The sequence below is a fragment of the Lissotriton vulgaris genome, chromosome 10, assembly GCF_964263255.1.
Source record: "Lissotriton vulgaris chromosome 10, aLisVul1.2, whole genome shotgun sequence".
NCBI lineage: Eukaryota > Metazoa > Chordata > Amphibia > Caudata > Salamandridae > Lissotriton > Lissotriton vulgaris.
Window position 1 is genome coordinate 927,983,486 of NC_141698.1, and position 17,003 is coordinate 928,000,488.

Here is a 17,003-nt window from a genome sequence, read left to right on the forward strand (position 1 = left end):
GAATTTTGGATAGGTCCTCATAACTTTACGTCTAGAGAACAACACACATACATAGGTCCATGAGAGCAAAAGTCTGAATCTCACTAACCCTATGTGATGACGTTATAGCCACTAGGAAAGCAGCCTTCCAAGAAAGGTGTTGTAATGGGGCTTTATGGATGGGCACAAAAGGAGATTGCATGAGATGTGAGAGTACTATATCAATTCCCAAGGAGGGGAGAGATGGCGTATTGGAAGGCAACCTTTCTCCAGACCTCTAGGAGGTCTTCAATAATAGGGATTTTGAAAAAAAGGTGTGAGAGAAGGACATTTTCTATAGGCAGTAATCGCCACCAAATGGACTTTAATAGAAGAGAATTGTAAGCCAGATTTGGCCAGATAAAGCAAGTATGGAAGAACAGCAGCTTCTTGGCAAGTCGTTGATTCAAAGTCCTTGTTAGAACACCAGACACAGACTCTCTTCCATTTTAAAGAACAAACTGAACGCTTTGATGGGCACTTAGCCTCCTTGAGAAAGTTCATGAATTCTTGTGGTGGATTTAAATGTCCATAATGTACAAGCTCACAAGCCATGCTGCCAAACTCAAGGAGGAGAGATTGGGATGAAAATTTAACCTGCAAACTTCAGGTCAAGGTCTGGTCTGTACAGCAGCGTCATATGTAGACGGTCCGGCATGTGGAGAAGGTCTGTGAACCACCATTGTTAGGGCCACTTTGGAGCCATCATTCTGGCCTCTGAGTAAGACAGCTTGATGAATACTGAGGAAATTAGGGGACTCAGACTAAATACATAGAGAAATATGCCTGATCGGTCGATCTTTAGGGCTGTCTCCAATGTCTCTGGTTGGTAATACCTCGAGGCGAAGTTTGGGCATTTTCTGTTTTCTGCTGTTGCAAATAAATCTATGTGAAGAAAATCCCACATACAAAAGATGTCTAGAACAACGTTGTTTTGTAGAATCCACTCATGATTTTCTTGAAGAATCCTGCCTAGGGAGTCTGCTTAAAGATTCTGTACCCCCGGAAGATGGGTTGTAGCGTTTCTTAAGTCTTTGGGTAGAATGCAATTCCATATTGTTTGGGCTTCTTGTAACAAGGCTCTGGGCTTTGTTTCTCCTTGCTTTTTCAGATGGCAAATGTTGCTGTGTTGTCTGTATGAACAAGAAGGGTTTTCAATGCCTGGTGAACAGATCCTAGTTCCAGGAAGTTGATACAAGTAATTTCCTTCGAGGACCAAATCACTGAATTTGCAGGTGATCCATGTGTGCTCCCCAACCTAACAGAGAGGCATCTGTCCCTATCGTCTGAGGGGGAGCATCCTGATTAAAAAACATCCCTTGAAGGAGATTTTTTGACTTACACTACCATTTGAGGGATTGCCTCGCTTTGAAAGTGTGACCTTGTCTTCCCAGTTGCTCGAGTATTGACTCCACTGGTCCTCCAGACACTCTTGGCGTGGTCTCATGTGGGGATAGGCATTTGATGTCAGAAATATGCATGAAGCCATCAAGCCTAGGAGAGAGGACACTTTCCTCACCGTAGGATGAGAGCTTCCAAGAGAGATTAACATTTTAGACAAATGGATAACAGTCTCTTCCACCCGAAGGATACACTTTTGCTTTTAAGGTGTTGATGGTTACTCCCAATTAATGTAGAGACTGTACTGGTGAGGAAGTCCATTTCTGGTGATTGACATGAAGCCCTAATCAGTTGATCGTAGGGACAGTTATTCGATAATGGAGCCGTCCTTGTTGTTGCATTGATGCCTTGATAAGCCAGTCGTCTAGGTATGGATACACAAATATTCTGAGTTTATTGGGATGTGCGGCGACCACCGCCATGCACTTCAAAAAAGTTCTGGGGTGTGATTGGAGTCCAAAATGAAGAACTCTGTCCTGCTATTAATTGTGACCTACGACAAATCTCAGGAATTTGTGAGGTTTTCTGGCTACTGGAATGTGAAAGTACAGATCCTGAAGATCTGTGGAACAGAGCAGTCTCCTTGATGGATTCGAGGATACATTTGATGCAATGCTAGTATTCTGAACTTTTCTCTCTGCGTCCATTTGTTTGGGACCATTCTTTTTCCCCAAAAATAATGAGAATAAATGCCTGTGCCTCGTGGACTGGGAGGAATGAGCTCCACTGCATGCTTCTAAAGAAGGATGATCACTTCTGATCTCTGCATTTACAGATGCTGATTGTATGATTTTGGTGGAATATTAGGTGGAGGGCAGGTGAATCTGAAACAACCATTCTGTACAAATTCAGAACCCAGGCATCTTTAGTGATGGATTTTCACTGTTCGATATTGTGACATACTCTCCCTACCGGAGTGGGTAACTGAAGAAGGGGCAGCAGAGACTCTTTGTTTGGAGACTGTGGGAGGCTTTCATGCTTCATGTTGGTGACCAGCTCTTCCCATAGGGCGACGCCTTTGGTGCTGCTGGAAAGGTCTTTGTTACTGCTGTTGATGGTGTCCTTGCAAATACTGTTGGGTTTGAACCCTCTGTGAACAGAAACACATTTCATAAGATTTGTAAGGGTGTTTTCATTGATCCTTGCAATTCTCCAGGCCAACCGCCTTTAAGGTTTCCATCTTGATCTTCATTCGACCCATTTCGTCATCCGTAGGATTCTCAGTGTGTTGCCCAACAAAGGAAGATTAAGTATCGTTTGTTCAGTTACTTGCTTGAGGGCTGTAAGACGTAGCCGATAATATTGTTTCAGGGCCAAATCGTGGCCGTAGCCATGAACTGCCAGTAAAGATGAATCAGTAGAAGTGCTAATCACCTGTTTCAAGACCATCATGCTCTCCCATGCAACACTTTGTTGCACTTTCATGATAGTGGCAGCTGTGCCACATTCCTTGCGGCCCACTGAATACAGTTTCTTACTCTCCTTGTCTGGTGGCACTGTGGATTAAGTAGTCGTAGAATGCACTTTCTTTGCAGCTAAGATAACCACTAAATCAGAAGGAGATCTGATCACAGAAATAACGGGTCCTACACTGGAGGCTTACATTTTTCCGAAGCCTAGACAGTGCTGGTTTCGCTGCAGCTGCCTTAAGGAACAGTTCCATGGCCAGTTCTAATAAACCTGGAACTAGAGGTATGAGTGGTCTCAATGCTGCACGTTGGTGAAGAGTTTAATAAAATCACTGATGTTGACGGGGCAGGTAATGGATTGTTCAGTTTTGTTGCCCCTCGCTCAAGCACATCTTGGAAGGTATTGATGTCATCAACTGGAGAGACCCTTGGCTGGGTAGACTACATCTATGTCGGCGAATATCTTCCAATACTGGAGGAAGAGGTGGAATAAAATCATCTGAATCTTGATCGTGTTCTAGAACTGGACCTAGGAAGATAATGAGGAGTGTGGCGAGAGGAGCGTCTTGATGAGGAGTGCCAAGAGCGATGACGATGTCTCGAAGGTGCATATGCTCTCGATGCATGGTGAGACCTGAACTAAGGAGACATTGATCTCCGAGGGGAAGCAAGGGGCTTCACTACAGAAGGAGCTTTCAAAGGTGCCTCTGTCTGAGAAAGAGGAAGCATCAAAATACATGGAAAAGGTGCTGAAGGAGTTAGAGGTGGAAGGTAATCTTCTTGGCTCGGCTTTCTCTTTCCACAGGTCTGGAATGTTTCAACGCTATGTATCGACATCGCTAGATGTTGGCGCTGAATGTCTCCTATGTCTTGACGTCGTAAAATCCTTCGACGTCGACCCAGCTCTCAATGGCGTGCATGTAGGCACCATTCCTTGCTGTCTCGACATCAATGTAATCAACGTCAACATGGACCAATTTTGCTTTTTAAGATCTCCCTCTCCTGGAGTAATCAGAGGAAGGTGAACGAGCCCTGGTACAGGACTGACACTCTCCTTAATCATGCGACGTTACCCCTCCAGACTGCGCCTCCTGCTAGCTGCACTGCTCTTCTGTTCCATAAAGGCAAATCTCCCTGCCCCTCAGGGCATTCCTGGAAAAGGTCCTGCAGTGTTGACATCTATCAGGGTTGTGGCTGTCAGGAAGGCAGATGATACATCATGAAGATTTAATTTGGCCTTCTTTTTGCCACAGGCAGGACACTTGTCAAATGAAGATTGGATCGGATTTGACTAGAGTAGGGCTCTCAAATGCCGTTCCAGGAGGGCCTGATTTATGCCAGATTTTTAGCAAATCCATTTAGATAAATGTAGTCATCTTAAAAATCTAGTATGGATCCGGCCCTCCAGGACTGACATTGGAGAAACCTGGTCTAGAGAAATAATTTTCCTGCCAGAAAATGACTGGAAATGTTGAAATCCGTCAAATGAAGGTGCTGACAAAAATGTCAGAGAGAAACGTTTGAAGAAAAGGCTGATCTCAGTGCTCCAAGATTCTCTCATCTGTAGCTGGCGAAAATAGCTGAGCTGCCACCTACTGGGCATCATGAGATGTGAGTCCTTAAAGGCACAGGCTCTCTTTTCATATCTGTAGAGTTGCAGCCTATAAGTCTACATTGTTCTCTTTCTATTTTGTCATTTTCCTTAAAAAAAAAAGTTTCTGAATGAGATTTGTAATGTCTAATAAAAATTCCAGCAAATTTTTCCTGTTTCTTTTTAATTATAGTATATTAACTCTTTTTTAATGCAAATTAAAACAATTGGTCAATATAGGCTGCAAAACATTTAAGTGCTTATCCGGGCCTTACTGAAAAAAGTTTAACATCTACATTTAAGTAATTATATTGCAAAGAGGTGCGCCGGGATCGCCGCAGGTTGGCGCGGCTATTGAGTGCTTATGATGATCAATAGAGATCCCCTCACATAGAACTAAGCTTTTCCTAAACTGTGAGTTATAGGTGCTCAAGCACATTTAGGATCCCATATGTTGTGAAAATAGACAAACACATACAAGATGTTACCTTTTAGGTTGCCTTCATCCGGATATCTTACATTTAACACTTGCATGAGGATACCCACTTTGCCTGTATTACAGGGCTGAGGTAGCCAAGCACTTAGAATTGATTGAGGACTACTATAAATCTGCCAAGCTCTACCTAAATTTGTAAATCACCCACACATCTGGCTTTACATTAGACCATTTGCTGTTTCCACTTCCACTTCCTTCAAGTTCATAAACATATGGCTACTTTTCCTCTCTGGTTGTCTGGCATTCTAATTTTTGAAGATGGTACACTTGACTGGCCTTGACTTGGCTTACTAGTGCACCCAACTTTATGTTAACTATCAGTCACCATGAGCCTTTTACTTTGTATTTGCATTGATTAATATCTAAGGAGAAGTCCTGCTCTCTTGACTTGCTAAAAAGGTAAGTTCCACACAATAGGGCAACCCAATAATCCCTCAGGTGACCGAGTGCAAATATACAAACGAACAAGGAATCCTGAAGGAGTCATTTTATAAGTAGTCACTCAGTTTGAGGAGTGGTAAGTACAATATCCAACCCCATCACCAAATTAACAATACATTCAGTTAATTTTATTAGTAGTTCATCTAGAAATAAATTGTACTAAGCATACTTCTTGCACATGAACATATATATCTATATATTTGGCTGCAGTTCAGATCAATTTAGGATCAAAAACTGCACAAGGACACTGTCGTAAAAGATCACAGATATCATCAAATCAAAGCAGTGAACTTTAACAGCATTGGTGAACAGTTTGGAAAATTTTAATTATTCAGGTAAACCTCTCAAAGTTAATTCCTTGTAGAAGGGTTTATAAGTTAATTCAAAAGAGTGTAGTAGTCAATACGTCAAGGTATTGGTCTTCAGGCATGTAATGAGTACTTGAGACCATCCTAAGGATAAAGTGTCAGGCATAACATATTAAAGATACCGTAATAAAGCCTATCTTAATCATAAGTATTAATCAAGATGAGAATAACTTCAGTGCAACAAGTAACTGTCATAAAACTGACATTGCACGATAGGTCAAGGTGCATCATATACCCTAAACCATGAAAGGTAAGCTGCTTGTCTGCTAAGAGAGGAGAGGAGCTGCCTTGCCCAAGGCCCAAGGTCTTTTGACAGACATTCTCAGATGCCGAATGGACTTATCACATGGTAAAAATGACCTGCATCTCATTAGTCTGTATCAAAACTGTGAAGCATCTTTCTTAAAGATTAGTGTATCAAGACCAGAGAGTACATGCCAGACACTGAAGGACTCCACCTTCTGGGTTCTACTTTGTCTTTTCAATCTGCCTTCAGTATGCTGTGAGCATGAGACCATTATTTAGTGTATAGAAGCATGACTCAAAGGATATTGTTCTAGCGTTTTTTCTCTTAAGCTTGTGGAAGTCTATTATCACCCAATACCAAGCTTTCAGGGAACTCTTTCACCCTAGAGTAAAGGCGCTGTTTAATGTAGTTGGTCATGTAGTTGGTCACTGTGGCTCTAGAAACTTTGTAACCATCACACTAACACAGTTCCAGACATATACCTAAAAGGAAGTGATGGTGCACTCTCCCACTGTCCCCAGATGATGCCAAAATAATGTGTAGCAGGGAGCAGGTGCCATGGTCTTCCAACCATTGATACATGTTGACTGCCACCTGCAGTTACCAAGATACAGGCACCTGACGTTTGTTTCACGCATGGTTTCCTGCATTGGACATCGACTATGAGCTATTAATTTTACTGGTACTAGAGTGCATTCCTAAAGTGACAGGGCCATTTTGAGACTTTTACTATTTCTCTTGTTGTGTGCAGCAGCCCTTGTTAAAAGCACCAGTCTCCCACAGATCTTGAGAATTTGATCAGGATCCCTTTAGCAATCAGGAAAAGCATTATCTTGTAGTTTTGGATCCCAATTCACTTTTGTGTGGTGAGTCGCCAGATTCTGGGGGAAATTCATTAAACACTTCATTCCAAGTTGTGGGAAATCCTGAGTAAATTGGGTATAGATCCTGCACTCCTGAAACTTCTCCGAGAGCTATACTCTGATGCAAAAGCTTGTGTGAGATATGGCATCAATGGAGAGCTTTCGGAATCATTTGACATTGCAAAAGGCGTTAGACAGGGGTGCGTCCTTGCTCCATTCTTATTTAACATCTACACAAATGGGTTGGAGCAAGCGATGCTAGCTGACAATAAAGACCTCCCCTGCATAAACACCCGGCCAATCCCTGCATTACTATATGCAGACGATTCTGTTATTTTAGCAAGGACACCCAATCAGCTCTAGATCCAACTGGACAAGTACTGCCAATACATGCTCTCTCTTGGACTTAAAGTAAATAAGTCCAAGACTTTTGTTATGAATATTGGCAAGAAAGCCCAGAAATGCAAATCTCTTTTCATTGGGAAGACTAGGTTAGAAACTGCTAAAACATATCCATATCTAGGGATTCTTATTGATAACCATCTGTCCTGGAAACCTGCCACTTCCAGTAAGAAACTGCAGTTTCAACGCACAACATCAGCGTTGACTTCGTTTTCAAGGAAGCTGGGCAAGCCTGCCCCTGCCGTAATTTTGAAAATTTACCAAGCTAAATGTATGAGCGTGGCCACTTATGGAGCGGGTGTATGGGGCTACACGCCCGCTAGCGAGCTTCAAATAATTGAAAACGATTTTCTGAAATATATATTAGCCCTTCCCCGAAGCGCTTCTACTTACGGTACCCATATGGAGCTCGGTTGGGAGTATCTAACAGACATCGTCAGATACCAACCGATTCTCCTTTGGCATCGTATATGGACCCAGGAGCAATGTCTCCTTACTAGGTCATTAATATCTGATTGTCTTACATTGACCTACTGGAAAAAGATTCCCTGGCTTTTATATGTTTTCAAATTCTTGAATGATTTGAATTGCCCTGCATTTTTCACTGACCCTGTCTCTTTAACGACTATACCAAGAAAAACTTTGAAGAATCTGTGTGTCGCCCATTTAAGAGACTTACGTATGTGTTCAGAACTTGGCAAACAGTCAAACGTTCATTTAACGACGATTCAATCCTCTCATGGCATCCAACCGTATCTGTCTTTTTTCCTGTCAAATTACGATAGATATGTTTTAACTAGATTTCGGTTTGATTTATTTTATCGTCTTGTTTCACTTCCTGTGCCCTCTGATTGGTCACGTGAATTGGCTAGTTGTCCCTGTGATGGGTGCACTCGCCAGTCTACCTTGCATGTAACCTTTTTCTGCAGCTTTTATGAGACCCCGCGTAAACGCTGGTTGGTCCCACTTCTCCGACAGTTAGGACTGAGAAGATGCAGACCTGCTCTTTTGGCACTTCAGTACCTAGACACCCCGTTTGCTGCCAAATCTGTAGCCTGCTACCTTAAAGCTTGCTTGAAAATCCATTCCCAAATATTGGCTACTGCACCATAAGACCTATTTTGTTCATGTAAATAACTTGCTATCTCATCCTTGCACAGAGTGATATTGTTTAGACGAATTTTAAATGATCTTTTAATGCACTGATTCTTAGTGTCATGTTTCCTTCAGTCATTAATGTGCAAACGAAAACTTTTTTATAAATTGTTGTAAATATCTGTTTCTAAATGTACTTTTTATGATTGTAAACTCAATCGAAATAAAGTTTCTTTTGACTTTGACTTTGACATTAAACACTGGCTTAGGCCCACTGATCAAAGCGAACAGTGAAGCTCAAGGTATAGGACAAAGTTTATACATTAAAACATTTAGAATAATATGTTGTAGTTGAAATACTGGGTTGCAAGTAATGTGCCAAGGGTAGTCCTCAGTATTAGCTAAGGACAATGAGATTGAACAGTTAAAAATGTGGAACCCGGTCACCTTTTGCCCGTATGATGACACAATGGAAAATTAAAAAACAGAATGGCGCATGCACGGCATCAGATACGTGCCCTATTTGTAAAAATTATAAATTGAACTGCTTACAGGCTAGCTGTACATACATGTGAGGAGTTAAAGAGTGAAATATGTATCAGGAACTGCACTCAGTTGGCATGGGTTACTGAGCTAAATGACTGGATATGATGACGTTAATTAAGATCAAATGTCTGATACACAACTACATGGCTCATAAACCAAAGGAAGGTTAAAATACAGAAAGGGTTATTTAAACCATGAGCTGTAACTGAAAGTGGTGCCCTGGCATGATGGAATGCACAAACCATACAATTTTTTGAAAAATATGACCCAATTTCCTATGTCCTTTAGGAACTTCACTGGTTGTTCTTGGAAACCAGAATTAAGTTTACACAGGCCTTCAATGTCCTTAAAGCAATATGTTTAAAGGAACAGGAAGATCTTCAGTCCTCACTACAGCTAGCTGCTGCCAACAGGCAACTAAGACATGTTTTATAGCCGGAGTCTTAGACTAAAAAACTAGAAGTCAAAATGGCGACTCCAGCATTCTCTGGAGCAGCACCTTCTCTTTGGAATTCACTCCCAGTCGCACTGAGACCTATCATTAAATGAACGATTAAAATTCGAGTTTCTTGTACTTCATTGAAATGGGTCGCATTGTTCCTTGAGAGATACACGCATCACAAACTTTGTTATGTACAGGGCGCTGATGCCTCTCGGTTGACAAGCACTTTCTAAAAATGCGTTTTTGAAAGAACACTAAAGTGATAAGTCACAGTAGAGAGAATTGACAATTAACCAGTAAACACAGAACCATGTTGCAATAAAATATGGGTGGAAACTGTGGAAGGGAAGTTGGACAGGTAGGCAAACAACAATACCTCATGTCATTTTGCTCTGCAAGGAAACTTTTATTTTTCAATGGATTTTTAAAATACTTTCCTGCTGCGCTACAGATGATGCGAGTAAATATCACAATACTAAAATAACACTAACAAAATGCCAGCATAATGAAAGAGAAAAGTGCTGTTAAGAGGAATCCAGGGGTGCTCATTCAAAACAGTGTGAATAAAACCGGAGTCAAAGCAAAGCAGACCAAAGGAAACAACTCAAAAGCTAGGAATCAAGGGAAAAGAAACAAAATCAAGGTGCGTATAATGACGAGGGACTGGGCAGAAACTGAAAAGCAGGATAAAAGTGAATTAGAACGATAAGCGGTGGCAACACTAACACTGCAGAGGAATGGAGCTTTATTCCAGAAAATAAACAAAGGCAGCAACGTGAAAACAAGATGAGAAGAATCAGGGTTAGGCCACTGCCAGAATCAAAGATCCGTTTAAGAGGATGAACAAGGTACGCACTAAAACCAACCAAAAGAGAGGAACGGTAGTCAAGGCACGAAAAAAACAAGAGGAAAAAAATCGCATTTTGGTCGATTGGAATGTGAGAAAAGACCAGTTCTTAGGGACATTGAGCAGTGGAAACTCACAACTACTGTAGTGCATTTTAAGATGGGGAAAACGAGGCAAGTTAAAGATGAGAAAGAAAAATGGTTAAGAAAAGCAGGTATAAGGAGGAAAACAAATAAACATGCTGCATATGCACCGTATTGGACTTGTAGTGAAAAGGCTGCAACTTCACACAAGATTGGGTGGCTGGGAGCAACGAATAGAGACGTGTGTAGATTAAAAAGAGAGGGGGTTGGTCGGGGGCCTGGGGGAAGAATTACTGTAGTTGAAGAGAAGTAGCATTATGGCCAGCCCAAGTCACTATGTGCATTGAGTGTGTAGATAGTCCGTGAAACCCCCAGGATTCCAAAATGTAGACAATAAAATGGTCAACGGCACCAAACTCAGCCGAGAAGATGTGAAGAATAAAAGAGGAATACACAGATATTAAGGGAAATAGTAAAAGAAAGTGCAATTTATGAAAACTGCAAGGCGAAATGCATTTGAAGTTGTGACGAGAGAGATATAATCCAAGTAAGGAAAATGCTTGTTTGATATTACTTTTTAAATACGTTTAGAGGGACAGAGAAACGAGGGGAGAGGTTGGCTGGATACTGCACAATATGGGGAAACATGTATGTCTGAATGAATCTGGCAAAATGTCACAAGTGTGAATGGCTGAAGAGGGCAGTAAGCTAGGGAAGGCATGGTGAGAAAGCAAACTGATGTCAGACGAAACAAATGAGAACATCTGGTCTCTGTAACAGCCTGTTGAGTGAAGAGGGGGTTGAAAAAGGGACTAGGACTCATTCTGGTGTAAGGATGAAGTAGCCTGCATGGTTAGTAGATGAAGACTCAAGTTTCAAGAAGAATGGAAGAGAAACAAGCAAGAATAACAGAGACCAAGGTGATCCAGCCATGCACAGAAAGATAATGAGAGGCAGGAAGGTGATCAGGTATCAAGAATGGACAAACTATATACATATATAGTTTAGGAAAGCACAAACGAGCTGAAATCATACTTAGATATTGTGAAAAAAAGAAAGCAATGCGTATGCACTAGAAGCCTGAAAATGGCCCCAGTGTCACCAGCAATTCCAGGGGTTGAGGAGTATGAAAAATTGATGGTATGCAACTGGTTACAGCTGCAGTGTTGGTAGTGCTAGTACGAGAAATACAAGTCTATAAAACTAAAAAAGGGTGCATTCATCTAAAGAAGAAAGACGTAAGTGTTACAACCAAAGGAAAACCGTGAAGTGAGGGCACATATCAAGTGACAATTAGGCACACAAACTAAACCACAATCAACGCTTTTCTTCATTTTCAATACCAATGCAAGACTGAATCCAAATACTGTGGTTTTAGAATTGAATAAATGGTCTACAAAATAGAAAAGAAAAAATTGTGCTTCGTGGTTATTATACTCTCACCTTTGTCACGATCATAGAGAAGATCCTCGGCTGAGCATGGACTCCCATCGTGAGATTCTGGAGGACAAAAGGGGGACACGCCTGGTGAATGGCTACTGCAACTACTACTCCGCTCCTGGACAGAAGGAGTCTGGGTGTCAATACTGCGTGTACTGCTACTCCGATAGTGAGAAGGCAGAGGTGCTCGCCGACCATCAGGAATGTCTCCTGACTGCAACATAAAATAAGATAAGAAAAATGGCCAGGTTAGAAGATCGTGGGAGAAATCATCAGTTCATGAACAGTGTCACCGTATGGCACATAAAAACAACATAATATCATTCAAACACTAAGTAGCTGCAGAAGTGCAGTAGTGTACACTAATGGCTTCAGAAAATTAACATTTTTTCAGAGTGACAAATGAACGTTTCCTAGCCCAAAGAGGGTTTAACCTCATCTGCACCAGTCCACTTGTTATGAGGTATCCCATCAGCAAAATCCGTTGAGGAATGCTCAAATCACTTTTAATTCTTTTTCAAGTTTTAGCTGTCCTCTTTCTCCAACCCAATCTCCTCCCAAATCTGCCCAGAGATGTCATCTCTTCTGTGCGCATTATCTCCTGTAAGAGCAATATACCCTTCTCCTGCATTCTATGCACTATGAAAATCATGAAAGGTTAACTATTACCAACTTCTTTATGTTTTAACTGACCAGGTCTGCGTACAGCAAGCTCTCCGTCCAAACGCCAAGCAGTCACCGAGATTAGCTTGACAGTGGCTAAAAGAGAACTGTTTATGAAGTACTGTTCCAGCACCCGCTAGGCGGGTCAACTGCAGCAAGAGGTAAAGACAAACTATTTCATTTTATATTGAATGCAACCTGGAAAAGTACACTGTCTGATGTTCTTGGGCATTTAAATCAACATTTATAACTTACAACCTTTTCTCTTTATAAAGAAATGATGGAGATAAGACTAGACCTACAACGTGTTTCTTGGAAATACAATATTTTGTTCACTATTTTATCAAGGTAAGATGGCCCCAATTAGTGTGAGTTAGTGGGGCAATCCCGTCCAAGGACATGGGAGTGAACATGTCCACATGACAGTTCATAAAAGGGAAATTATGCGACCTCACATGCTGGGTGTAATGGGTACATTGTGAAGTTCACGTTCTCTCCACAAAGCATACCCATTCAACATGGAGAAGTTAGTGGAGACAATGCACTTTGCTGTGTTAACACGCAGCATTGCGAACGGTGTGCTGGATCGCCCTCACAAACGTTTCAATGGCACACATCTCTTTTTTTAGGTCTCGCGGAGTCAGCGCATGCGCTGCTCTGCGAGACATTTAGTAGTGTGCTTTTAAAAGTGCTGCCCAAGGCTTCTGCTGGCCTAGCACTTGCGTTCACGTGCATGCGCTCAGCCAGCAGCTTTCAAAGCCCGATGCTTTGCTTGCTCTCGACACGCTCCTCTGCCCCTCCCCGCCTCGCGTTAATTATAAACATATGTGCAAACACGCTGCCTTCACTTTCACTCGCATGAGCACCACTTTCGAAGCCGGGCTTGTTGTAGAAGGTACCTAGCAAAGCTTGTCAGGCTCCCAAATGAAGTCTTTAAATGTGTTTGTGTTTAGTAAGGCCAGCTGTAGTTAAACAGCAAATGGGAAAATCCACATCACCATTTTTTTGTTTTAACTTCTGGTGTTACATTGTTGCTTAAAGTGTGTCACTGTTGCACATCACTTCACCCGTGGTTCGGGCAGAACACCACAGGAAAACATTTTTCGCATACTTTTCAACTTGATACTTTTGACGCTTACGCATGTGCACTGGTAACATTGTACCCACTGCAGCATCCCAAGGGCATGTTTTGTAATCCAGCAGCATCTCATTTCCCGCTTTTATATTATGCCACCCTCTCCCTTCCTTTACCTGCCTCAATCGTTTTTTGATGCTTCTCTTGCGACCCAAACATTCTTCTGAAGGATTCATGGTGTCACTGGGGCACCGGGGACCCTTTCTTACGGTCCAGAATATCTAGTCCCCTGGAGCCACAACTCCGCTCAACACATTCCAGCTGCTGCAGCTGTCAACATTGGCACTTCCGCTTTACGCCAGACTGTGCTGTATGTCCATTCAATCAAGGTATGCTGATTCCATCAATCACATATGGAAGTGAAGCAATGAGAGGGAGGGATACGGGAACCCTGAACAGAGTAGTCTCAAAAGCAATGCAGATCATGTTCAGTCTTCCGAAATACACTTCACCGGCGCAGATCCGCCTAGAATTTGGGTTGGCCAAAGAAGAACTTGCACGAAAGGGAACTTACCTTAAGACCTGGCACAAGATAAGCAGAGGAGAAGAAAATACCCTTAACGCTCTCCTCTGGAAAGATCTACAAAGCAAAAATGACTGTCCTGCAAGACATTTCCTGGAGGATGCCATCAATCTTCTTGGGGCAAGGCAGCTATGGGACCTTCAAGGGAGCCCGTCAGGTTTCAAAAAAACTATTAATAAAATAGTCAAGAAAGAATCCCTCTTGCAAGACAAAGCCTCATTAGCCAAGAGAGCACATGGCTGGCTGACTGTGCAAACATACAACAAACTTACTCCTCAGGCGTACCTAGTGAACAGGTTCTCCAAAACAACAAAAGAATCCTTTTTAAAACTACAACTAGGAGTGTTATCAGCAGCGGGCCACATGGCCCCATGGCTGCGACCATCAAAACCAGCAAAATGCCGCCTGTGTGGAATGCATGAGGAAAATATCACACATCTCATAACCATCTGCAAAGAGCTGCAGCAAGACCGGAAGAACCTATTGAGACCCTTGTTTATAAACAAAGGAATCAGGTCTTGCAGAGAAGCAGTCTTGAGCTGTTTTAGAGGAGACGACGTGCAAATGGCCTGCCGACTGGTAAAATACCTACGATTGGCAGACACCAGGCTTAAAATGACGAGAGCACAAGCGGACATTGACATCACCTATATAACATCATCCGCCTCCAGTCCTCAGACCGGGTAAGAGACCCATATTGACCAAGAACATAAAAGTACCTTCCCCCATGAAGTACAAACACTCTGGGAGAAGCCGGTCAGAAGGGGAGCGGAGGATATAGAAAAACCCACTTGTCGAAAGCATGCGCTCGGATATACACACAATTTTTTATCTAAAACAGAAATTTACCTGTATTTATTGCTGGATGATCATTGTCCCATTTTTAATGGTATTAGACCGACCTTTTTAACTGTTTTCCTTTAACTGATCATTTTCTTTTATTACTAATAGCTATTTGTAATGGTTTTTATTAACTGTACAATAAAGCATTTACTTACTTACTTACTCAATCAAGGTATGGCCGCCATGTTAGTAGGGGCATATCACTGAATAACTCTCGAGGGGGCGTGGCTTGGGCGCCAATGGTCGCCTGAGAGCTCGGCTCCGGGACTAAGCCCGAGATTATCCTGAAATTCGGAGGCTGCGGGGCACCCCAGACCCCGCATTCTGCTGAGCGTGCCGACGGCAACCTGCCGGGGGCCCTGGTGGAGCTTGGACGAGGGTTGCTCCGAAGTAATACCGAAGTTTGCGGAGTTGCGGAGTGCGACCCAACATGGCGCCCGGACTCCTTTGTCCCCCTGATCGAAACTACTGAGTTGAAGAGGTGTCGCGGGTGTCGACTAGCGCCCGGCTTCGCCATCCTCGGTTGTTCTGGACATTGGACATTTACAGGATTGGACCTTTTGCAACGGATTTGCACTCGGTTGGACGGCCGGACGGGTGCCCGCGCACTGGAGGGCACCGGGAGCGGACGCCCTGTGATCCAGGCGGTGGCCCGCCTCGCGACTCCGCAACTAGCTACGTCTACCTGGCCAGTCCAACTACATGGGAGGCGCGACACTCTGGCGCCACAGATCATCCGAGGAAGTTGGTGGCCCTCACCCCGGGGCTATAGTGGGTGAACGGGTCTGCCCGACTCGGCGACGGCTGTCTCCGCCCCCTCATCGGTGCCCTCGGACGCCGTGGCGGTGGCGTGAACCGAAGCGGCGGAGTCTCCACAGGCTCTGGAGAAGGAGATCGCCCATACCCGAATTGAGGACAAGCACCCGGGAAGGTCGTGATCGACACCTGTACACGGAGACACCTACTCCGGGACCCTCACGGAGTGCCCCTGGCAGCATGGGGAAACCTAGAGGAGCCAAGGGATCCAACCAGACCACCTCGGACTCTGAAGCCCAGGACAAAGAGGAGCATGGGGACCCAAAAAGTTCTGGTAGCGCGCCACTGCAGCAACAGTTCGACCGTGTCCTGGAGGCGATAGAGGCTACGAGATCGGCCCTCCGACAGGACATTGCTCAGGTGGCGACGAGCCTGGGCCTCCTCAGGGCGGACCATGGCAAACTCTCAGACCGGGTCAAGGAGGTGGAGGGCACGGTGAAAACTTTGGAGCCGGCGCAGCGAACCTTGGCTGCGACGATAAAGGACGCCTTATCCCGAATCGAGACCCTTGAACGGAGGGCGGAGGATGCGGAAGGCCGCAACAGGAGGAACAACATCCGAGTGGTGGGCCTGCCGGAAAAGATCGAGGATGGCGACATGGTGCGATACTTGGAGACCTGGCTCCGAGACACGGTGGTCCCAGAGGGTCTGTCCTCCTTCTACACTCTAGAAGGGGCCCACAGAGTTCCAGCATGGCCCCCACAGCAGGGACGTACCCCGAGGCCGGTGGTGGCGCGGTTGCTGCATTTTCGGGACAGGGACTTAATCCTCAACGCCGCCAGGCACAATGGCCCATTCCAAGTTGCGAATAGTCAGGTGAACATCTTCCCTGATTACACCTACGAGACGCAGCGCAAGCGGTTCTCCTTCCTAGCGGTTAAGCGTGAACTTAGGAGCGAGGGCATTCAGTATTCACTCCTATATCCTGCAAGGCTCCGCATCATTGTCGACGACAAAACCCAGTTCTTCGACACCCCGGAGGAGGTCTGTGACTGGCTCGAACTGTACCGGACAGGGAAAGATGGTTTTGGCTCCTCGTCCCAACAGGCGGATGAGCCGGAACAAAGGAGGCGATCCAAGAGGGTCAGGGAATCGCCGCGGCCGCACGGGAGGGCCCTCGACTGCGGAGACATCATCGGAACGGAGGGGAGTGTTGGAAGTATTGTCGGAACTGTCGGGAGCAAGAGACGAAGCCATCGAGGAGGAAGAACACCCGGGTGCTCAGGGGGCACCGTCGGACTCGGAGGATTCAGTGGCAGATAGTACCCATACACCGGTGATCACACCGAAATCGGTGGAGGACCTTCTAGATGGACAAGGGTAACGGGGTATAC

The 17,003-nt window shown here is 44.2% G+C and overlaps 1 protein-coding gene across 4 annotated transcripts in view; it reads right to left on the minus strand.

Moving 5' to 3' along the window:
• Positions 1 to 17,003, minus strand: part of GLCCI1 (glucocorticoid induced 1) — a 277,278-nt gene that overhangs the window by 73,864 nt on the left and 186,411 nt on the right. For all 4 annotated transcript variants that reach the window (XM_086941910.1, XM_086941911.1, XM_086941909.1 and 1 more), the window contains exon 6: positions 11,693 to 11,903. In XM_086941910.1, the coding sequence (XP_086798036.1) occupies positions 11,693 to 11,903 (211 nt within the window). The remainder of the gene's footprint in view (positions 1 to 11,692; positions 11,904 to 17,003) is intronic.